Source organism: Lampris incognitus, chromosome 2 (assembly GCF_029633865.1).
Source record: "Lampris incognitus isolate fLamInc1 chromosome 2, fLamInc1.hap2, whole genome shotgun sequence".
Classification (NCBI taxonomy): domain Eukaryota; kingdom Metazoa; phylum Chordata; class Actinopteri; order Lampriformes; family Lampridae; genus Lampris; species Lampris incognitus.
The window spans coordinates 126,046,754-126,072,416 of NC_079212.1; the positions used below are offsets into that span (position 1 = coordinate 126,046,754).

The 25,663-nt window shown below is 42.2% G+C and overlaps 1 protein-coding gene across 1 annotated transcript in view; it reads left to right on the forward strand.

The window, feature by feature from the left end:
- The first annotated feature begins 776 nt into the window (after nt 1-776).
- kif5ab (kinesin family member 5A, b) overlaps nt 777-25,663 on the forward strand; it is a 157,421-nt gene continuing 132,534 nt past the window's right edge. The window contains exon 1 of the mRNA XM_056301645.1: nt 777-905. Coding sequence (XP_056157620.1) covers nt 777-905 — 129 coding nt within the window. The remainder of the gene's footprint in view (nt 906-25,663) is intronic.

Consider the following 25,663-nt stretch of genomic DNA (forward strand, 5'->3'; position numbering starts at 1 on the left):
GCGCAAAGGAGGTAACACCCCCCTCCGACGGATTGCTGGAGTAACAAAACAAGCGTCCCCCTACTCATCTGACCGCTGGTGACGCGCGTCTCCGCGGCTCCTAGTGTTTCATTCCACTTTCTTAATGGACAGCCGTCTCCAACTCTTTTAAACCAGACTGATTTTATTTTACTCATACTTCAAATCGTTGGTTAGTTTTAAGAATGAAAGCATGGTTCTTATTTGCATTGTTCAATTTATGACAAAGAACGGTCACACGGTGGCGCGAAAGTCATTGACAAACGGCTTAATCGGTAGTCCTCAGTGGTGCTGATGAGAGAAAGGCGACGCTGCTTTAACCACGCCCCGCCCCCATTGAGAGGCAAGGCACCAGTCCGTCAATGATTCGAGGCATGCTTCGGTAAACCCTGCAACCTGTCCAGACTCAGCCAGTTGGAAGAGCGCGGATTACTCTTCTTGTGACAACTCTTCCTCTTTTTTAAATACGGAACTTGTACCTGAGATTGGTTTAAGGGCAATAGACACAAGAAAACTATTTCAATGAGCTTCTATCTTTGAGTTATAATTCTTTGACACGTCTGGTTGTAGTCTTCGTTAAAAAAAACTCGAATTTTTCTATCCCCCCCAAATGCCTCGTCTGTCTTTCACGGAGGAAGATTGCGTGTGGACGTAGCCGGTGGTTTTAGCCTATGCACGATAGTCTACGGGAAAGGGTTGCTTTTGGTTGATAGGAACCTCTTTCCGTATTTTGGAAACGCGTCCAATTATTTTCCATAATGGCTGATGCGAACGCAGAATGCAACATCAAGGTGTTATGTCGTTTTCGTCCACTGAACCAGTCCGAAATTGTCCGCGGAGATAAGTTCATCCCTGTATTTCAAGGAGATGACACTGTCATCCTCGGGGTAAGTTTTTTCTCTGCTCCCTTTCATCTATCATTTTTTCATGCAATCAACGAGGCCACTGTACAAAGTGTAATATAGAGGTTTAGACTCTCACCTCGCGTACAACACAAATACTGATCAACCAAGTCTGGGTTTATCTAGATTTAATAAAACTCCAACCACATAATGCGTTCCCTCCCCCCAAAATATGGGGAATGGGAAACCTTATTATATTACATAACATTGATATTCAGTTTCTTGGCTTATTGTAGGCTACACGTTGCTGCCAATAAAAGCAATGGTCCATACAGCCTGTAAAAAAAAAAACCTGCCCATTGAGTCATGCAGAGAAAGGCAAAATCAACATTTGTCAGCAGTCTATTACAGCCGCTCATGTTGTGTTTATGACAGCAGCTGAAGATGTTAGACGTCTCATTCTTAATTAAAATGGGACCAATAAACTCAAATCAGCTTTGGCAGGGCAAATGCAAATGTATTTTGAACCTGAGAGTTTCTCATTTTTCAAAAACGCATTCAAGTGGACCCCACCTTTATGCTTCGAATTTACATTGCCCAGCTACTGACTGCATTACTGGAATAAATGTTCCTGTTTATGTGCAGTGAATTAGTAAACCGGACAGATTGAGCTAATTTCTGATGTATCTATCACACAGCCATTATCAAGTACTAAAACTCTAAACAAACATGTTTTTTCTCTGTGTGTGGTATGACAGCAATTAAGTGTTTTGTTTATTTATTTATTTTCTTGGCCTTTTAAATTGCTTTGTAATAAATCACAAAGCTGCAAGCCATCGTTTTCACTATGGAATAGAAATGAAATGTAAATGAAAAAGTGAGCATATTTAGCACTCATGCCCACCGGAGGCTGAGGTTAAAAGTATGATTGTGCTCACTACACCAGTCATATATGAAATCATTGGGCACATAAATGAAAAGCATATCTCACCTAAATGCAAATATTGTCATCTTTACACTGCAAAGTGTATCCAGCATATTTAAGTATATCTAAAATGAAACGAGTGCAGATATAGTACGTACTTGTATGCGCACAAAAACACTCACACACAGAGAGAAAGGAAGAAGGAAAGTGGGAGATAGAAATGGATAGAGTGGATAGAATGAGAGAGAGAATACAAACACAAAAGAAATCCACACCCACTGGGCCTGAGGGTTTTAGCCAGATGCCCTGTCGATGAAGTCAACAGGGAACCCCTATTGTCTTGCTCTTCTATCACACACACACACACACACACACACACACACAAACACACACACACACACACACACACACACACACACACACACACACACACACACACACACAATATCTTGTATTTCAGTCTTTGACCCCTCATTGACTACATTCAGCCCGAACCCTTAACCCGAACCTTAATCATCAGAACTACACAGTTAACCTTAACCCTTAGCCTAACCTTAATATAATCCTTATTTTATCCTTAAACCTAAACCCAGGTCCTAATCCTAAAATAGTGAGGACCAGCCAATATGGCCTCATTTTACAAAAATGTCCTCACTCTGATGGTTAAAAACTCAAATTGGTCCTCACAAGATAGAAGTACAAGTACACACACACACACACACACACACACACAACGAAATGCATCACAGATTGTTGGGAAGGATATCCTTGTGTGGTTGCACTGCATCACTGGATCACTGGTAGTAGCATACCAGACCCATGGGTCTTCTTTTGCACAAGCAGATCCATTATCACACATTTGATGCTTTTTGGGAATGTCAGATTGTCTGGGTTTTTTTTAACACCAGGAGAGAGATTGTTTATAAAGAGGCACAACCACTGATTCCCGTCAATCGTTGTGGAAATGCTTCGAAAGTGTCTCAGTTTCCAGTGTTACTGAATTTTATAGCCATTTAGATTATTGTTATGTATTGTCTGATGTCGGCATGTCTGGTGATGCAATGGATCAAGATCAGCATTGAACCAGATTGAGGCACTACACACCTTGCATTAGCGTATACAAAATGACAAGCAGCAATGGTGCATAATCATATCCCATGATTCTGCAAATTGTGCTCAGACACCATGAAATGACCGCGAGAAAGAGTATTGCTGATGTGCTATGCTGAGGCTCTATCGGGCTACCTATATGCAGCGCTGCAGCAGAAGAACTGAAGACCCATAGTAACGAGTAAGGGAAGTGTGTACCTTTCTAATTTATTTTTTATTCATTCTGTGCACACACAACCCTCCCTCAATATCTCTCTCTCTCAGTTATCTTGAACAAGAGGTGATCACCAAAGTGTACACAGGCTTCTCTTCTTTGGGGCTATAATTACTTTGGAGACATGCAGGTTGTGGGCTTTCTCTTTTGTACTAAGGTGCATTTCTGGTTTGTAACCTCTCTCTTGTAGCTTTGGATTGTTTCTCCACAAATTTGTGTTTAATATTTCTCCTCAGAGTGAAAGACTAGGCTTCAGGACAGATCAGGATTAAAGCATACTGGGCAGACAGGCACCCCACATGCTCTGTAGTTGCTGCCGTATGAAGCCTTCACATCCTGATGGTTGATTATAATAATTCATGATGGAACATTTTGTGATAAAGCTCTGAAGGTCATCATTTCATTTTTTTTTGTCCCCACCAGAAAAGAGGGATCTGTTTAATGGCCAATTTACACACGGCAACTGTTTTTATGTCAATTTTTTCATGTTTCTTCAAGTGAAGCAAACATGGTCCTTATGAACATACATACAAGCCATAGATTTCTCAAAGAAGTCAGGGTGCTTGGTCTCCTACAGAGCCCTCCTGGAGCAATTTTGAGGGTCGTGATAGTGGGTACCAGATGGCGAAGAATTTATATGATTGAGAGATGTTCCCTTCATTAATTTGAAATGACAGAATACCAGAAAGCATCATTATATGGCATATTTGCACAAAGAAACTGGATTTTGTTTTCTTCATATCTCTCTCTCCAAGTGACACAAAGCAACTCTCTCTTTTTAAGGAGGTCAGTGTAGATGGTCCCCTGCAATGTAGCAAACTTAAAGCATTTTTTATCACAGCATTGCTCAAGGGTAAATTGACAGTGATGGTGGACTCCTCAGATTTGCATGCAACCTTCCAGGTGCCAGCTCATACATGAAGTAGACCCTCCTGTTCAGGACAGGATTCAAATCAACAATCTTCAGATTATAGTTAACACTTTTTATCTCAGGGCTGTTCAGCTGCTCTCTGTCCTGCTGCCCTGGGTGTCGGATGGAGATGCAGCCCCGTCACCATCAGCATCACCCATCCAACACATGGGTAACAGGCAGAAGAAGGCGTGAACAAACAAAATGGCTAAGATCAGAAAAGTTTTGTTTGCTGGTGTGAACTGTATGAACCGATTAAGGATTGTTCATAAAGTCTGATGGAACCTTATTCAAGGTTGTTGTTTTGTTTTGTTTTGTTTTGTTTTGGGGGGGTTGTTTTGTTTTTTTTTGCAATTGGGTGGATAAGGGTTGAATGAAAATAAACAAATTACCATTATAGAAATCACCCTTTCATGTGCCTACCTTGCATCAGTTTTGAAGTCCACTGTGGGTGGAGCAGCAGCAGTGGTGGCTATGATGCGCCAAGCGTATTGGAAATATGTCTTCTATTGTGACGACATAGGCATTTACCAATACACAGGATAGGATGTTACAATCATTGTGCCCCTCCGGAGAGAGCATCCACACTGAAGACCAGTTCAGATAAAAAGATAATGTAATAAGCCATGTCCTGACCCAATGTCCTACCCTGTCAGTGGTCACCACAGAGGACATCAGCCTACACATCATTAATCTAAGTGAACTATCTCAACCTAAACTAAACCACCTCAAGCAGGTTTTACAGCATGAGCCTTTATAAAGTGGGCACCTTCCCTCACTGATGCCTTGTTGAGTTAGGCCCACAATATCTCAAGAAGGCTCAGCAGTCTATTCCAGTGTCCTAAAACCACTCTCAGCAAACACAACCAATACCTTTGTTTACTGTCTGCATACTGCCAGTATCTCAAACACACAAAGATTGAGTTGTGGGGCCAGTGACCACAAAGGATTACTGCTTCCATTGCTGAGCAGTTACATCAGACAGGCATACAGATGTTGGCCCCATTTACACTTGGAACTACAAAATGCATTATAGGTGATAAGATAGCAATCTGATCCTCTGCAGTCTGATTCTCTCAAAATCTTTTTGTTGGTGTTCCAGGCAGTTCAAGTACCTGCACCGACTTGCCTGCAAACCCATAATATTAACATGCAAACTCTTGTTCGCCCCCTTCGTTCCATCCGTGGTTGGCTGTCTGTCCCCTCTACCTAAGTGACAAGTTCTGAGTTGAGAGTCTTTTCTCACCTGATCCCAAAATGACTCCCCATCTCTATCAACTGACTCCTTTTCTTCAAGAAAGGCCAAAACTGCTGCTCCTCAAGGCATACCTTAATCCTTAAATGGTCTCTTGGCATTTTGCAGCTAATATGAATTGGTGTAGGCTATTTTTATTCTGCTCATACCGACTTAAACATCGTTAATATTGGTGCTATTGTGCTCTCCTTCTACCTGCACTTGATATTTTATGCTTTAATGATGATAATTTGCCTGTTTTGCTGGTATGGGACAATGTAAATGTACTTTATACTTTAATTGTCTTACTATCCACATCTTGATCACACACTTACACTAATGGATTTGAAACGACATGCACTCTTGGCTATGATATGATTACTATATTGTGCTCTATGAGGCCTGTTGGTAACACTCAATCTATCTGCTAATTGCTGACTCTCTTGCAAGTCACTTTGGATAAAAGTGCCTCATAAATGTAAATGATCCTGACATGTGGATTGTCCCAACAGAAAATAAGGTGATGCTCATAAAGAGGAATTTTCATATTGTGCAGAAAAGCACTGAGGGAATGCAATCTAATTTCCAAGCGACTACCAAAACCCATTTTTGATACCTGGTGAAAATACGGTTTGGCTAAATCACATTGGGGTGCAATCTGGATACAAGTCAGACAAACTGCCTAATTTCAAGGGGACCTTTGGGGCTCTTGTCAATAATATATATCACAGTTGGGGTTAAATTCAATTCTAAACATTTTTGTGAAACGTTTGTGCCAGGGATGACAAATTTGAAGGACTGATGAAACAGTGGAATTGCTTGTTGTTTTTTTCCTAAAGACACCTCCAGGCTTCGATGTTGCAAAGCACTTCGCCCCTCCAGTAATTTCCATGATTGCAGGCATATATTTCAGTCCCCGATGGTATGATGTGAAAATGTCATCTTTTCATCAGAGAGTGATGGTCACCCGTGGACTCCTACCAGGCACTGTAACAGTAATAACTATACTCAGCCTGTTCTGCCCAGAGGCATGGCCTCTGTGTTCCCTCCATGTCGAGCGACACAGCTGTCACAAGTATCTCACTGTCTTCAAGAATGCACCATCACTGAGGGCCAGCTTGCACCTCCTAATCGTCTGGCAAGCAAAAAAGAAAAAGTGACACAATGAATCATGAATCAGATGTGGTGTAATGAATAGATAGAAGAGAATAGCCATGCCTCAGAGATAGCAGGCAATGAATCTTTTTCTTGCTCTCACAGGATGAAACATAAATCACACACCAATGCCATATGTGCTGTATATGGGCAGGGATTACAGAGGATGGATTGTCTTTAACACATCAAAAGAATGGCAGCAGGCAGTGATTAATGATTATTCATATGCTGGCATGAAATACCAGCTTTTTTGGTGGTGTTCAGAACACGAGAACTCTGCCAAATGAAACTTGCACCGGAGCTGTGAGAAACCCGTGGCTGTTTTTTGTTTTTGTTTGTTTGTTTTTTTGGACTTTCCCCCCATTCTTTCTCCCCAGCTTACTAAGCCAATTACCCCACTCTTCCGAGCTGCTCCCGCCCGGTCGCTGCTCCACCCCCTCTGCTGATCCGGGGAGGGCTGCAGACATTTAAAGACATGTGGAGACTCCACGTCTCCTCCGACACATGTGGAGTCGCCAGCCACTTCTTTTCACCTGACAGAGAGGAGTTTCGCCAGGGGATGTAGCGCGTAGAAGGATCACGCTATTCCCCCCCAGTCCCCCCCCCCCAACAGGTGCCCCGACCGACCAGAGGAGGCGCTAGTGCAGCAACCAGGACACATACCCACATCCGGCTTCCCACCCGCAGACACGGCCAGTTGTGTCTGTAAGGACGCCCGACCAAGCTTGAGGTAACATGGGGATTCGAACTAGTGACCTCCATATTGGTAGGCAATGGAATAGGTTGCTATGCCACCTGGACGCCCCAACCCATCCCTGTTTTATCGTTTCTTGTTTGCAGATGTTTCTCTTGAGTTGTATTTGGAGCCACATTTTGAATTTCTTTGTCTACCATGAAACAACGTTTAGATTTACTTTGCTGCTGGTTTTTCAGACCCTCGTTATTAGTTATTAATTATTAATTATAAGTCATTACCCGATCTCATTGCCAACCTTAGAGTCCAACCGTCTAACAATGGGTTATGGTTAGACATCCAAAGGAATTGAATCAAGTGCAACTGGACTTGGTTATGTATCCGTGAAGACGTTTCGCCTCTCATCCAAGAGGCTTCATCAGTTCGTGCCTTTCTGACTAGACCAAGGCAAGCTAGTCTGACTGGCTGGTGATGAGACTCAGCTATTTATCCTCTTTGGAGTCGTTATCAGAGGTATTGATGTGCATGGCTCTTTTGTGTTCCAATGTTTAGCAACGACGGTCGTTGGAGGTGTTAGATTCGACTTCGTTGGTGCTCCATTCAGTGGTCATGAATCATTGGAGCCGTTAGTGACTGACTGTTGTTCTTGGAGGCTAAGCTTTTGAGTCTCCTGGGTAGAGATGAAAGGACAGCATTGTAAGTGGGAAATAGGTGGTGTCGCAGACCTCCTCCTCTGTTGAGGGATGGTTTTTCCAGTTTCGCATAGATGACTTCCTTCACCCCTCTTTCAAACCATCTATCTTCCCCGTCCAAAATGTGTACGTTGCTGTCCTCAAAGGAGTGTGTCTTCTCCTTTAAGTGTAGATAAACTGCTGAGTCTTGTCCTGAGGAGTTTGGCCTTCTGTATTGGGTCATCCGTTTGTGTAGTGGTTGTTTGGTTTCTCCTATGTATAGGTCAGTGCAATCCTCATTGCATTGTACAGCATACACCAGATTGCTTTTCTGGGTGTGTGGTACATGGTCTTTGGGATGAACCAGTTTTTGTCGGAGTGTGTTGCTGGGTTTGAAGTATACCGGGATGCGGTGTTTGTTAAAAATTCTCCTGAGTTTCTCGGAGACCCAAGAAACATACGGGATGACTGTGCTATTCCTTCTGTTCCTCTTCTCCTCATCGCTCGGAGACATGTTATGGTTAGAGTAGGTCCTTTTCCCTATAAATTCCTACAGTGTATGATGAGACAACCAGCATGTTTTAATTAGGCTACGTCACGGTTGAAGTCCAAACTTACTCAGTTTTGGTGCCAGGCTTTACAGCTATCACAGTTACAAGCTGCAGAGGTTGTCATTATGCTTAACTGTCAACAATTATCCTGTTAGTCTCAGCATTAGGTGTTTTTTTTGGGGGGGGGTTCCCCTTTTGCTCCCCAGTTATACACAGAGTCCATCGTGTCTGTAGGGATGCCTGATCAAGCCGGAGGTAACACGAGGATTCGAACCGGCGATCCCCATGTTGGTAGGCAACGGAATAGACCGCCACGCCACCCGGACGCCCAGCATTAGGTGGTTTTAATAAAATTCTTGATCTATAGCTAGTGGAGAATATCAACTCCCTTGCCCCGGTTTTGACCTCCCTATTATCTCCATGCTAGCGTCAAGCCAATGTATTATCTTTTCTTGCTTAATGTGATAGATCAGATTTTGACTTGTCTGTAATGAAATGGTTAAAGGCCCTAAACTTGTGTTAGCAGGTCCAATGGAAACAAGCCCATTGAAGAACTATTGATTTGTTTTTTCCTACCAACCATCTATAATTCTATGGATTGCCTGTCCTTGACTTGTTACCTCGCATTCTTACAGTAGTATAGCTATTTAAACACTGCAGTGCTCACCACTCATTTCTTAATGTTGTCTTTTCCAGGCATATGTGCAAAAGATAAGAACAATGATACATAAGCGATCCTATTTCACCAGCAAAAGATTCAATGACATGCTTTTATCGTTCAATGAATGTCAATGAATCAATTAATCAGACCTTATCTATAAAGCCCATATTGTACTTTACATGTAATGCATTTTGCAGTGTGTTCGCAAACACAATGACGTGTACTTCACATGAGAACAAGCAAACATAACAAACGTAATCTGAAATATACACCAAGTGGCCAAAATATTAAAACCACCTGCCAAATACTGTGTAGATCCCCTCGTGCCCCAAAACAGCTCTGAACTGTCGAGGCATGGAATCCACAAGACCTCTGAAGGTGTCCTCTGGTATCTGGTACCAAGACTTTAGCAGCAGATCCTTTAAGTCCTGTAAGTTGTGAAGTTGGGCCTCTATGGATCGGACTTGTTTTTCCAGCACGTCCTACAGATGCTCAATCAGAGCGAGCTCTGGGGAATTTGGAGGCCAAGGTAACACCTTGAACTCTTTGTCATGTTGTCTTTATGCATGCTCAATAATCTGGGTAAGGAAGTCACAGAAAGTTGAATCAGTTCATCTGGACACAACGTTTATTGAGAGAGAAACGTTTCATTACTCATCTAAGTGACCTTTTCAGTCTCAACTTGCTGCAGGTATTTCCACCCTTATAAACAATACAGTGGCATAACGACTGAATTGGTTTCATATGCAAATTGCCGTGACCATTATCTAGTGTTACAATGGCTATGTGTACTATTCACAGAGGATTTGGGAATGTTTGCAATCACAGCACTGTAAAATGGCAACAGATGTACTCTTAGCCCCCCACCCAGTTCAGGGATGGTCATTCCCTATTAACGTAGATGGACTCTTTGGATGGGCCCCATCTACAGGCCAGCGGCCACTCTTTCAAAGGATGAGGATGTGCACATCCTTGATAGGGAGGGACGCTGGTTTGAGCAGGGAGTCAAAGAGGCCAAGTATGTGAAGATGGCTTCTTTGACCTCCTTCCTTGGACCACTTGGTAGTTAATGACCACTGCATACCGGGAACACCCCAGCAGACCTGCCGTTTTGGAGATGCTCTGAACCAGTCGTCTAGCCATCACAGTTTGGCCCTCGTCAATGTTGTGCACGACGCGTTGCTCAGATCCTTACGCTTGCCGATTTTTCCCACTTTCAAAAACATCAACTTCAAGAACTGACTGTTCACTTGCTGTCTAATATATCCCACCCCTTGACAGGTGTCATTATAACGAGATAATCAATGTTATCCACTTACCTCTCAGTGGTTTTAATGTTTTGGCTGATCAGTGTACATGAAACACACACACACACACACACACACACACACACACACACACACACACACACACACACACACATATGCAATCATCGCTGATGGAGCAACAGCTCATCTCCTGTCAAACTGAGAAGTGATTGTCTTTTCTTCTACTTGCCTATTTTGCAAATGTGTCTGAGCTAATGAAAAGGAAGTAGCTGTTGTTGAACCAAACCACTGACAGTGCGTGTCCGATGCCATGTAAGGATATCTCTACCTGCCCCATGTCTTTCATTTCATGGGTCATTATATTTATGTATAGAATCAACGTTTTTAAAATTAATTACGAAAGAAAAGTTTACATTGCAGTTTAAAAGTGGAACAACACAAAAAACAAGAGGAAACAGTAGGAGTTGTACAAAAATAGACCGGTTAGAGCCGTTGCTCATTAAAAGTACTTCCCTATACTTTCCTTTTTTTTTTTTACTATGTGCTGTCCAATTAGGACCAGCGCCTTGGTATAAACTTCAGTGCTTTTACACCATAGCAGTGGTGCAAGGACCCTATCCAATTAGACAATGTAATGGGATTCCAGTGCAGGGTTCATATCCACCCTCTTTGAAGGCACCCTCACTGGCAGAACGACTGCCCAAAAAGACCTTGCCCTTTTACCCCCCCGCCCCCCGCCACCATATAAATTTTTCATAGTATTTACTTACGTTTCACCATATTTCACGGTGTAATGATTTTGCCACTCGTTTCCCTCCCATATAAGTCACGAGTCATGACTCCATGGCAGTTTGGAAAAGAAGAGTCCACCTGTCTTCCTTCTCATTAAGTCAGGTAGAGGCTTCCAGCAGGTATAAATGGTGGTAGCAGGGACACTCTTGTTGCTCAAGAACCTGCATATAAAGAGATCAAATTATCTGACAAAGTTCAGTGTATGCAAATAGGTCTAGAGAGAAGGTGACGGTCTAGGGTCTGCAAAATGAGCACATACTTGATGAGGTGGATTCTGCAGTAAGAAATATTTCTTACCCTATTAAAAAAAATACTCAAAACTCAGTGCTTCATGGTGAAGTGGTTCTACCAACCAACAGAGAAAAACTAATTTAGTCTATCTGTGATCTGCAGGGGATGCCTCCCTCTCTTCTTAGCATCAATATTAATTTGATTTTGACACCAATTTTGGCTCCAGCAGCAACATGCTGCAGGGTGATAACTGTTATATTTTTCTGTCTTTAGTTTTACTCTGTGTGCATGTGTGCCAGGTTTCGATAAGCCTGTGTCAGTTCGTCATGAATTTTCTGCCCATTTTCCCTCCTTTTATGTCCAAACTGGGCTTTCGACAACCAGGCCTCCAGCACTGAGGAGCGTTCACCGGAACATCATCTCCTCATTTGCCATGGCCCTTGCCCAAGATCTTGCCTGTCCACGCTGTCTGCCAGTGGCTTTCATTGGCGGGGACATCATGTGGCACATGCTCACCCGCGTGTATGCACGGGCCAAGACCCCAAGCAGTTGGTGCTATATTAGCCTGGTGATTGGATAGCATGGATTCGTGGGGAGAGGCAAAATCAAACCCAGCTCTCACTCTCTCCATTAATCACTGTTCAGTTTATTGAACTGACACCTGAGAGCACTGACATCTATTCTGGGTCACTGATTTTTCCAGCATTTCTTCAAGGAACCATGTTTTCAACTACATTTGTCCCGTGCTTCAAAACCGATTGTACAGTTTCTTTTTTGCATATTAGCTTGCTAACCTAATACCCTTTTTCAATACTGCCTGATAAGTGCTTGGGAAGTCTTTGTAAATATAAATTGCAGACATACTGTTATCTTTGCATGATAGGGGTTTGGGTTACAAACTGGACTTTTAAAAACACTGATATATGCTTATTGTTTATTTTTATCGGCATTAATCGTTACAAATGCAACAACAACCCCCATCAAAAGAATATGAACCTTACAAAAAACATAATTCAATTAACAACAGAATCCCCCGTGCAAATCTGTGCCTCATTATTGCAGTATATCAACCATGAATGAATTACTGCAACCTATCATTACAATTAGTGTTTCTAACCATGTTTACACATTTATCCCCATGTTTACTAATCAAACAAATCTAATAAAAGATGTTGTATTCCCAAGAATAAACTCTTTAGTTGCTCTTTAAAAAAAATTATTTTACTGATTGCTTGAGTTATGAAGTGTGGTAGACCATCTCAATGAGAAATGCTGTAGCTATAGACATAACAGGTTTTTTTCCCCCATTGTATTGGTTCTCTCTTGAGGAATTATAACATGGCCCCTAATCACCTGTCTTGTAGCGAATATTATTTGTGAGTACAGACATGTACTTGTAAACGAAGTTAAAAGACTGCATGTTAAACTGTCCTCCACTGATCAGGGTGAATTTTGTCTATACTTACTGTCCCCAAACACTGGAGTGCAAGCTTTACTCCTCTGGTCTGCACTAGCTAAAGTTAATGCAACTCTTTACATGCTGTACTCGACCAGATTGCTTGGCAGTAGTGAAACTGTGACAATACCAAGGCTCGTATAACCTTTGGAGTAGAGAAGGGCGGAACATCCTCCTATAACAGACACACCTTTCCTTATTTTAGCAACTATTTTGTTAATGTCATAACCTCAGAATAGTTGCCCATCAAGGGTGACCCCTGGAATTTTAGCCTCGGTGACTTGCCCCTTAGAAATGCCTCTGATGGAGAAACATAACTATTTCTCTCTCCTTAGTGCATGGTTTGACCCAAAAACCACAAAAGTAGTCTTTAGTCTTACTTGGCTTTGGTTACCCAGTCTGATATCAAATTATCTTAATTCTTAAGTGTAACATTAACTCATCCATGCTCTTTGATGATGCAGACATGGCGGAATCATCAGCTAACATAGCTAAATGGGATTTATGCAAGACAAGTGGCTGATCATTGGTAAAGATAGAGAATAGCAATGGTTCCATGCAACTTCCCCGGGGGACACCATACTGTACTGCACCATACTGCAGAAACACTACCATTTAAGAAATCCTTTTGCATTCTATTAGAAAAGTGGTTTCTTAACTAACCAAGGGCCCAAAGATTGAAACCAATAAGCAGTAAGTTTCATTAAGAGCATCTCATAATCTAGTATATCAAACACATCACTGAAACCAAGTTAGACAGGACCCACAGTCATTTTCCTGTTGATACCACTCAACCACTGATCAGTCATCTTCTTTAAAGCTGTACTAGTGAAATGACCCTCCTTGTAGAGGTGCTGAAATTCAGAAGTTTATTAACAGGAAAGTAATGTAAAACCTAATCAAACACCGTTATTTTCATTAACTACTAGGCATATGATTTATACTGATTATGTATTTGTTGAAAGAGTTGGAAATATCTTAATTTTTTTTCAAATAAAGTTACAATCTCTTCTAAACGACATTTGCCCAAATGTACTCATCATGTAGAGCTTCCCATGGTTTCTATCCATCAATTTGAATTTCTTTCATCATATTCTAATAGTTAATTTTCTTTTTCATTTTTATCACTTGTGGTGCTTTTCCACAGTAGGGCCGAATGGTTTTGAGCGCAGAAAGGAACTGTTCCGATGGCATTTCTATTAGTGAACCAACTGGTGTGGAATGACTCTAAACCGTGCTCATTTCTGGATTTTTGTCACCATTTGATTACCATGCCAAACTCAGCCAGATTGTGCTGTTGGGAGGGCCTAATGACGTCGGTATTCAATGATTGGTTTTACATTCACATCACATACAGTAATGCCACGTCTGATACGGTCAGATAGTACATGTTCCTCTGGGAAAGACACACCAATCCATCCATTAAAACAGCAAAAAATACAAAGTGGTATGTCTTTCTCTAGGGAGCCATCTTTGATATAATGTTGATATCCTACGGGACCATTATTACATCCTGCACTTATCCTATAGTGCATACTGAACTCACAACAAGCAGGCGTTTGTCTCTATCAGAAAATGAAACAAAGCAAAAAAAGTCTGAATCGGTGTCGTGGTCAGTGGAGGAGAAGCTGGCACCAGCATTCCATGTACGTTATGTCGACGGACACCATAGTGTAATTTTGTTGTTGCCATAGTAATTTTTCTTTGGGACTTCCTAGTCTTGATTTCAGTGTCACTGCTAATGGAAACACAAATGATAACTGTGCACAAGACTCCTTGCGGGGGACGCAGTGGCCTTGATTACAGCCTCAGCACGATAATGGAAAAGAGGCACTGGTTTCTAAGTGAGCAGTATGATGTACAGTCAGCTGCATTAGACTCACTTACCACCTTTTTCAGCAGATAAATTGACATAGCAGCACCTCTTGGGCACACAGTTAAAAAATAATGGGAAAAAAGGTACCCTTTGGTAAGGATAAACAATGCATTCATCAACGAAGAAGAAAGATTCACGCCACTCCCACAGTTTATTTTCATAAAAGGACTTAATTAAAACTGCATATTCAAATGGACTATTGAAAAAACTCAACTGGCATCAGAGGAGGTAATACTGCAGTAGACAGTAGGCACGTGGCCCATCGTCTGGCTAAGGGCTTACAAATGATAATAGAGGACAAGTTCAAAGTACAAATGAACAATAAGAGACTTAATACAATGCTTTCATTAGACTGTCATTGAATTGAAACATATGCATTAAATAAAGTAATCCTTCCACTGGCAGAAAATCAGCAGTGAACTCCAGACCTTCGTTAAGGCAAAGAAAACAATAAACTCCAGACGTCCAGACCTTTGTTAAGGCCTGGCTATATAGTAGATGGTAATTTTGAATCCAAAAAAGCCTTGTATTGGTTTGAACCTTTTTGGCCATCAGCTTTTCTAATTGAAGTACGAATGTGGTCTTTGCCCATTACCTGCAGAGTTGAAGGATTACCCCGATCTAATGTCTTATGATGTCTGGCCATTGGGTAATCAGCATTTCCTGTGCAAATGGCTTATATATGTTCTAACTAATGGTCTTGCGGGTGTCTTTTTGTTCTGCTTATCGACAGTAAAACATCTGGACATCCTAATCTGAATATGACGTGATTTTGCAGTTGATTAAATGCGGTCATTTATGGATCAATGAATGATGGTTTACATAAACGTGGCTCGGCCCTAAACCATATATCCAGATTTCAAAGGCAGATCAAAAAGACAACTGCAAGACCGTTTGGCAGAATATAAATATGTCAGTCATACAGATAAAGAGGAGTAAAGGAGTTTACTGCTTTCTTGCAGTGCTTGATGGTGTCTATTATGTCATCTTATGGCTATTCTCGGGATTTGCTGCCAGAGGAGGGAATACATTATGTAATGCACATGTTGCAATTAATGACTTTATATACTCAAAGTATGTCAAGTCTCATATTGTATTGTCCATTTGTATTTTAAGTCTGTCTTCCATTATGATTGGTAAGTCCTTCAGGATTCAAGATTCTTTATTTGTTACGTCTCATTATAAGCGTAAGACAGCAAAATTCTTGAGTTTCGGCTCCTCAACACTGCAGCAACAATACACAGCAAAAAACGGAGTGTTAATTGAGTTAAATTAACACAAATGGATCCTTTCGGGTCCATTTGTACACTCTCAGAGTTAAATTAACACGCAGGAAATTAAATGAACACTCATGATTTTACTGTGTAGTAACTCAACAGCAACAAAACAGAATAAAAAAGCAGCAACAATAATAGTGTGTGATGTATGTAAGATGGCATGTGTGTGTGTGTGTGTGTGTGTGTGTGTGTGTGTGTGTGTGTGTGTAGGCCCAGCCCCAATAAATGTGCACACACGTGTGTGTGTGAAGCTATCTGCATATCTGTGCATGCTAAGCTACCTCTGTGTGCATGTGTGTGTGTGTGTGTGTGTGTGTGTGAGATGTGTGTAAACTGAAGATCACAGGTCAGTACCATCAGTCCGGCACCAGGCTTAATGTCTTTTAATGTTCTTTGTTCAAAAGCCAGGTTGCTTGGTGGAAAAACCTGTTTCGGAGCCTACTGGTCTGGGCTTTGAGGCTGTGCTACCGCTTGCCTGATGGTAGCAGCTGGAACAGTCCATAGTTGGGGTGGCTGGGGTCTTTGATAATCCTACGGGCTTTGCTGACACAACGTCTATTGTATATGTCCTGGATGGAGGGAAACTCATATCCACTGATGTCCTGGGCCGTCCGCACAACCCTTAGCCAGCTGATGAGATATATGTATATCTACTGACTACTGCAGCATTGCTTCACTTGATATCAGTTGAGGTACTTGAAAGAAGACCGTGGGTTGGTTACTATATATATGTATAAGGACTTGTGTGATGGGGAGTTTTGTTTCACTCCCTGGAGGAGGCAATGATGCCTGAAGAGGGCAATGATGATAATGTCCTATTATACTGGACCTTGAGTCATGTCCCTAATAAAGTCATGTTCACAGAAGGATTTTAAAGAGCCCTATAAAAGAACTTTATGTCCAACTGTAAGAACTTTAACTTTTCTGTTATCACTAAATCACAAGACGCATATAACACTTTCGTTACATTGTCGTTGCATTGCAAATGATAAAGCCTTTTGAGCATACTTCTTTAGTATTAGCGAAAACATGGTCATGACATGTCTGTTGATGTCTGTCTTGCCAAATTGGTATACACCTGAGAAGGTAAATTCATCACCTGAGATAAATTACACAATTTAGTAGTGTTAAAAAAATATTAATCAGTTTTCCTTTCAAAAAACTAATGTTTCTGAGAAACAGTCTATATTGAGGTCACATTGAGAATAAATCTCTCAATGTTTGTAGCTTCCCTTTTTTTCCCTCCCCAATTTACTTTGGCCAATTACTCCACTCTTCCGAGCCATCTCGGTCGCTGCTCCACCCCCTCTGCTGATCCGGGGAGGGCTGTAGACTACCACATGCCTCCTTTGATACATGTGGAGTCGCCAGCCGCTTCTTTTCACCTGACAGCGAGGAGTTTCGTCAGGGGGACGTAGTGCGTGGGAGAATCACGCTATTCCCCCCAATTCCTCCTCCTCCCTGAACAGAGGAGGCGCTAGCGCAGCGACCAGGACACATACCCACATCTGGCTTCCTACCCGCAGACACGGCCAATTGTGTCTGTAGGGACCAACACGGGGATTCAAACTGGCAATCCCCATGTTGGTAGGCAGCGGAATAGACCGCCACGCCACCCGGATGCCCCATGTCTGTAGCTTTCTGAAGCATTAAACACATTTCCTCTTAATATTTAATATTCATACTAGGTGGCCTATAATGACACTCAAAGAGAAATAGTTTGGTGTAAGGTAAATAATTTTGCATCCATAGGGCCTCTCCTTTAACCCTATACCTAACAGGCATTGTATATGCAACATATTGCCACACCATCACCATAGCTGTCTGTGTCTGTCATTTATAAAAATGTCATATCCTGAAACTGCAATTTCATTTTCATTTCGAGGTGGATCTGTGTGTTTCTGAAATGGCTAGTATGTGTAAAAATAAAGGCGCCCACCTCGGGAATTTTATAAGACTGCATACATAGCGACGCATGATTCTTAATTCTTCTTAACTCATGATTTAAGAGACACGATCACATTGTGCCACCATATATAGGGGATTGTGCCACAATGAAGAATTTCTACTTTTAAGGCTCCCGAAATCCACTGGTACATGGCATCAACAAGCCTGCATCTTTTTCTGCTCTTTCCCTCCGTTCCTTGCCTCTATCTATGGCTCCCTGACTTGCTCATTAATTCCACTCCTTAACAAACTCTTAATGGCATTTCTTTTTCTTCTCAGTGCCTTTTGTTATACAAATTAAGTTTCTGCATGGCTCTGTCATTAGTTACAGTGACTTACAGAGTGAATCCCTTCGACAATGATGCCGACTTTTGCTGCAAAGTAACATCATTTCTCACTGCTTCTTGTGTTGCTTATTTTCCACCCTGTTATTATACTGGTACAAGAGGATTTGATAATAGCCACAAGTGTGTACGTTGACAGAAATGTGGATTCATTCTATATTTACATCCACTCTTTCTAGCTCTTTCATGGTCTTGCCATATGTGAGATTAACATGGCTTTTTTTAATGATGGGATACAGGTCACTAGCATATTGGCAAGATTGTGCATATTTCTCTGGTGCTCATGCTTTTGAGTCTCAGTGGCAGTTAAAAGTTCCAGATTTAGAAATAATTCAGACCAGGACCACACGAAGCACACTTATTACAAATTGACACTGAACAAGAGAACGCCTTGGCTCTCACATTTCTTGATGCATTCATTATCGTTTCTTTGGGACGTTGCCTCTCCCCTAATACCAGTCAATAGGGCTGCTCATGGCATGTTTTCTAATTGAATTCCCCATAGCTAGAGTTCAGTGGCTTGGAAAAGAGCACTCTGTCTTACGGCAACTTCTCTCTCCAACAAAGGCATAACAGAACTAAAACTTTATCTCACCTTCCAATAATAAGTTCATAAGAGGTAGGTAAATATATCTTTCTAGTGGAAAATGTGTATATAAAATTACATACTACCAATCTGAAAAGTGCTCTCAACCCTTTTTTAGTATGCCTCAGTGGGTCAAGCTTTTATTCTCTCGTTTGATATTTATATATTCATTCATTATACCTGAATACTTAATCAAATTCAGGGATGCAGGGGGCTGGAGTCTATCTCAACCAGGCATTAGACAGAAGGCAGGTCACCAGTCCATCACAGGGTTCACATCCTGTAAATTTCCAATGGCAGTGTAGAGTCTCTTTGACTGCAAAGACATGTACCCAGGAAAAATCACACAAGCTTTGCCGAGGGATCCTCTTGTTTTGAGGCAAAAGTCCTAACCACTGTAGCGGGGACAACAGTACAACACAGCGCTTTGAATGGCATAGGATGTGTTCCTAATAAGTAAACTCTCAATACCTGCAGATCACAAATGCTGTATGGCATTTCAAGCCTAAGCAGACCTCGAATAGATAAACTCTGGGTATTGTCGTCTCGTCGTAAATCAGCGAGCCAGAGACACACTCACAGCCCTTTCACACATATGAACTACCTTAATACCATACACGAACTACTTTAATTTTCCATTTTAATCGATCAATTAAGATATACAATAAAAGTAACCTTGAACCTTTCACACCTCATCATCATCATCATCACGTGATACATCACTAAACCACACTCATTTAATATTAACAACCACATTTTCTATTCCTTTTATTCTTTGTTGTTTCCGAGCAAAGGCAGGGCATGAAAATAAAGTGTGGGAATGAATGTGTTGTGTCCTGGTTTGAGCAGTGGACAGATCAAGCTGAAAGTGGGTCGATTGTTGTGAGGTAAACGGAGACAGTTATTATCAAATCACAAGTCATTTGATATTCCCTTTGAGATGAAATAAGATGAAGTAAAGCTAATAGCTTTCTGTCTTTCAGTGTCTCAGGTTCAAGTCAAAGCTTTCTTCTCCAAGGTTAATGCGCCTTTTTCCTATCAGACTTCTCAAGAGCTAGCAGCCATGTGAAGAACAGAGACGGAATCAACAGAATTAATCTATCTATCTATCTATCTATCTATCTATCTATCTATCTATCTATCTATAGGATGAGGTGACACCTCAGGTGAATGTGTCACACAAGCCTATTCAGTGAATAATAGGTGCTTTTCTGTGCCCTTGCTCTCGTTTCTGTATCTTTGTCTCAATCCACGTCATTACAAGCATTTTCTGTCCATCTCCGTAGCTTATCAAGTCCTGCCATTTCTTTCTTATTTGCTTTTTCTCTCTCTTTATCGCTCTCTTTCCGTCTTGTTATCTTAAGGGAGCCGGGGGTTATTTGGGATCTCTCTCTCTCTCTCTCTCTCTCTCTCTCTCTCTCTCTCTCTCTCTCTCTCTCTCTCTCTCTCTCTCTCTCTCTCTCTCTCTCTCTCTCTCTCTCTCTCTCTCTCTCTCTCTCTCTCTCTCTCTCTCTCTCTCTCTCTCCCCCCCCCCCCCCGTTATCCTCAGGGATGTTGATGTGGTGCTAGCCTTGCCGCCCTGAAATTGCATGAACAATACACAACCTTTCCTTCAATCTGTTCTGCTCTCCCTACTGTACTCGTTTCCCCATCTCGTCCCCTTGATGAATTATGCAGAGAGCTCCACTTCGATGTGGAACTAATTACTCTACTTCTGTACAAGGATCATTTATAAATAACTTGATGATATAAAAATGAGTTGAAACTATTAGACGAGTGTTAAGAATACAACATTTGACTGCTAAACCTAGATTAACTAGAGGGAAAGCAGACTCAAAATGATGAAAATACCCAAGCTTATTACAAAAATAACTCTTAAACTCGAAATCTACTACTAAGAAAGAAAAGAATGAAGCCACTTTATTTTTTGTCATTGTACAGGTTTCAACGAAATTTGTTCTCTGCATTTAACCCATCCTATTGTATAAGAGCAGTGGGCAGCTGCATTACCCGGGGACCAACTCCCGTTTTTCTTTTGATTGTCTTGGTACAGGCAGGGGTATTAACCCTAACATGCATGTCTTTTTGATGGTGGGATGAAACTGGAGCACCCAGAAGAAACCCATGCAGACACGGGGAGAACATGCAAACTCCACACAGAAAGGACCTGGGACAGCCTGGGGTTCGAACCCAGGACCTTCTTGCTGTGAGGCAACAGTGATAACCACTGGCCCACCATGCCCCCTACTACTTTTGGATGCTCCCATTAGGGGTCGCCACTGCGGATCATCCATTTCCATTTCTTCCTGTCCTCTGCATCTTCCTCTGTGACGCCAGCCACCAGCATGTCCACCCTCACCACATCCATAAACCTCGTCTTTGGCCTTCCTCTGTTCCTTTTCCCTGGCAGCTCCATATTCAGCATCTTTTTCCCAATATACCCAACATCTCGCCTCCGCACATGTCCAAACCATCTCAATCTTGCCTCTCTTGCTTTGTCTCCAAACTGTCCAACCTTAGCTGTCCCTCTAATGTACTTGTTCCTAATCCTGTCCTTCATCACTCCCAACGAAAATCTTCGCACCTTCAACTCGGTCATCTTCAGCTCCGCCTCCTGTCTTTTCGTCAGTGCCACCGTCTTCAAACTATACAACATAGCTGGTCTCACTACCATCTTGTAAACCTTCCCTTTAACTCTTGCTGGTAACCTTCTGTTGCAAATCACTCCTGACACTCTTCTCCACCCACCCCACCCTACCTGCACTCTCTTCTTCATCTCTCTTTCACACTCCCTGTTAATTTGAACGGTTGACCCCAAGTATTTAAACTCATCCACCTTCATCACCTCTACTCGACGTATCCTCACCATTCTGCTGTCCTGCCTCTCGTTCACGCATATATATTCCGTCTTGCTCCTACTGACTTTCATTCCTCTTCTCTCTCTCCACCCCAGTGCATACTTCCACCTCTCCAGGCTTTCCTCAATCTGCTCCCTACTCTTACCAGAGATCACAATGTCATCCGCGAACATCATAGTTCACAAAGACTCCTGCCTGATCTCATCCATCAACCTGTCCATCACCACTGCAAACAAGAAAGGGCTCAGAACCGACCCTTGATGTAATTCCACCTCCACCTTAGTCCATCTGTCATTCCAACTGCACACCTCACCACTGGCACACTTCCCTCATACATATCCTGCACCACTCCTACATACTTCTCTGCCACTCCTAACTTCCTCATACAATACCATATGCTTTTTTCTAAATTCACAAAGACACAATGTAACTCCTTCTGGCCATCTCTATACTTCTCCATCGACATTCTCAAAGCAAACATCCCATCTCTAGTGCTCTTTCATGGCATGAAACCATACTGCTGCTTGCTAATCATTACCTCTCCTCTTAACCTAGCTTCCACTACTCTTTCCCATATATTTATGCTGTGGCTGATCAACATTATATCTCTGTAGTTACTACAGCTCTGCACATCACCCTTATTGTTGAAAATTGGTACCAGTATTCTTCTTTTCCACTCCTCAGGCATCCTCTCACTTTCCAAGATCGTGTTAAATAATCTTGCTAAAAACTCTACAGCCATCTCTCCTAAACACCTCCATGTCTCCACAGGCATGGGGTCGACATCACCTGGACCAACCGCCCTTCCACTTTTCATCCTCTTCATAGCTGCCCTCACTTCCTCCTTGCTAATCAACCTCACTTCCTGATTCACTATCCCCACATCATCCAATCTTCTCTCTCTCATGTTCTTCGTTCATCAGCCCCTCAAAGTACTCCTTCCACCTTCTCAACACACTCTCCTTGTTTATCAACACATTTCCATCTCTATTCTTCATCGCCCTAACCTGCTGCACATCCTTCCCAGCTCAGTCCCTCTGTCTAGCCAATCAGTACAAGTCCATTTCTCCTTCCTTAGTGTCCAACCTCTCATACAACTCACCATATGCCTTTTCCTTTCGTTTCACCACCTCTCTCTTTGCTTTATGCCGCATCCCGTTGTACTCCTGTCTACTTTCTTCATCTCTCTGACCATCCCACTTCTTCTTTGCCAAACTCTTCCTCTGTATACTTTGCTGTACTTCCTCATTCCACCACCATGTCTCCTTGTCTTCCTTCCTCTGTCCAGATGACACACCAAGTACCTACCTAGCTGTCTCCCTCACTATTTCTGCAGTGGTTCCCTAGCCACTTGGCAACTCTTCACTATCACCAGTGCCGGTCTTAACTCCTCTCTGAACGCCACACAACAGTTTTCCTTCTTCGACTTCCACCATTTGATCCTTGGCTCTGCCTTCACTCTCTTCCTCTTCTTGGTCTCCAAATCATCCTGCAGACCACCATCTGATGCTGCCTAGCTATGTTCTCCCCTGTCACCACCTTGCAGTCTCCAATCCCTTTCAGATTACGCCTCCTGCATAAAATATAGTCCACCTGTGTGCACTTTCTTCCACTTTTATACGTCACCGTGTTCCTCCCTCTTCTTGGAATATGTATTCACCACAGCCATTTCCATCCTTTTCACAAAATCCACCACCATCTGTACTTCACATTCCTCTCCTTGACACTGTATCTGCCCATCACCTCCTCATCACCTCTGTTCCCTTCACCAACATGCCCACTGAAGTCCGCTCCAATCAGCAATTTCTCCTCCTTGTGTACACTCTCCACTACTTCATCCAATTCACTCGAAAATTCTTCTTTCTCTTCCATCTCACATCCAACTTGCGGGGCATATGCACTGATAGCATTCATCAACTCACTTTCAATTTCCAGCTTCATACTCATCAGCCCATCCAACCAGTGTTGTAGTACTCGAGTCCAGGACTCGGACTCGAGTCCGACTCGAGTCCTGATTTTCATGACTCGTGACTCGACTTGGACTTGAGCACTGATGACTCGGACTTGGACTCGCGAATTTACTGCATCCGGACTCGAAAGTTGGAGACCCGGACTCTGACATTTTAATGAATAAAGACTGTTTTTGTTAGATTTTTTTTAAATAATAGGCCCCATTAAAATATATTGATAGCTATATTAATACTGTAACATTATTCAATTCCGTGTAAGGGCAGGCACGTGTGTTCCACCTACATGCGGATTCACGTGGCGTGCATACTGTCATGTTCAGTAGTGCGAAGATGCCTAAAGAGACGCCCCGAATTGTGCGCTTTGCTTACACAGATTTTACAACAAATTCCAGCAAGATCACTGCTAGATGTTCGATATGTAAATGAACTATTGAGGAGAAAACCGGGACAACCTCAAACTTCAACAGACATCTGTCAAGGATGCACCCAGAAAAGTAAGTGATATGCAGTCAGTTGATGATATGGTTGGTGATCAGTTAACGTTAGCTAGCTCGCTATCTAGCTACGGTAACAATAGCCTCTGAAGTAACTCAACCACTGGTCCAAGATGTTGGGTTAGGTCGTGTGGCGGGTATATCATATCACTAGAACCAAGTGAAATTGTATAGGTAAGTTAAGTAACGTTACTGTTAGAATGCTAATGCAGCATTGCACAGAAAAGTCACAGTACGGTTCGCTTTCGGTACGAGCGTGCCATCGATCTCACTAATGATGAGTTGGTAAGTAACACGCAGCGTCTTCATGTTATAGGGAGATTAAAACTGATTTTTCCTATTTATCATTTAGCTAATTACCAAGTAGCATACACTTAACGGAAAAAACACACCACTCTGAACTACCGTGTTAGCATTAATCTTAACTAGCAATAACAAATCCGCACATGGCAGATCTCCGCCATGAATATTCTCCAAGTGCGGAGAAGGAAGAAGTCTAGCCTATATGCATCCACAAATAATGTTGATAAAATGTGCACAACTTTACAATGCAAATAAAAATAATTGTGGGTCCGCGGTGGCGTAGCGGTCTAAGCATCGGCTTGGTGTCGATGCAGTTGCCCACTGGGGACTGGGGTTCGCGCCCCGGTCTCGTCAGATCCGACTATGGCCGGACTCGATGAAGCAGCAATCATTGGCAACGCTGTCTTCGGGAGGGGGGCGGAGTCGGCTTGTGTTCGTCATGTGAATGCGTCTCTGTGTGTGTCGGAAAAACAGTGGTTCGGCTTGGATTCGCCTTGTCACGAAAGTGGGGAGGCGCTTTCCTTCGAGACTGCCGGCCGGAGAGATGCAGTTGGCGAACGCATGCAATACGAGGGTGGGTGTTTGAATTAAAATAGGGATCAATTGGCCACTAAATTGGGAGAAAAAAGGGAAAAATCAGAAATAAATTTATATAAATAAAAATAATTGTAGGCTATTACTCGCTAAATGGACTAATTGAAGAAAGCTAATGTGGATGCCGCCACTGGTTTTCTTGAGAGCTGGAGACGGTATGAGATTTGACGGATGTGGCATTTCCCCCCCGATGTACCGAAAACTACCGAACCGTATGGTGATTGGTGACACCGCATAGGCTACTGTAAATATGGGGATATTTTTCTTTGCATATATGCAGCATTGGGTGTGCCAAATTCTAAAAATAGACTCGCGCGACGTAGCTTTTGAACAGTACTATGAACTGGCTCTATCTTCTAACAAAATCACACCCTCCCTGACCCATACAGAATAAACATACAGACTCACGGAGGATAGAGAGTTAAAGCTCAGCTAGGTAGCATGTAACATACTTAAGTCAATAATTAAATGACTGGGTTTTGCTAATTAATCCCTGTCCTGTTAGTCTCATAAATTATGTATCTTTTCTCATACTTTTCATTTATCCAGCGAGCTTACATTAGTTAATCTACTAATATGGTAATGTTAGTTATACAGATAACTAAATATGTAACTTAACTGGTTATGGTTCAAACAACTATGTGTATAATGTGTAACATTTGTATTGTTATTGCATATTGTT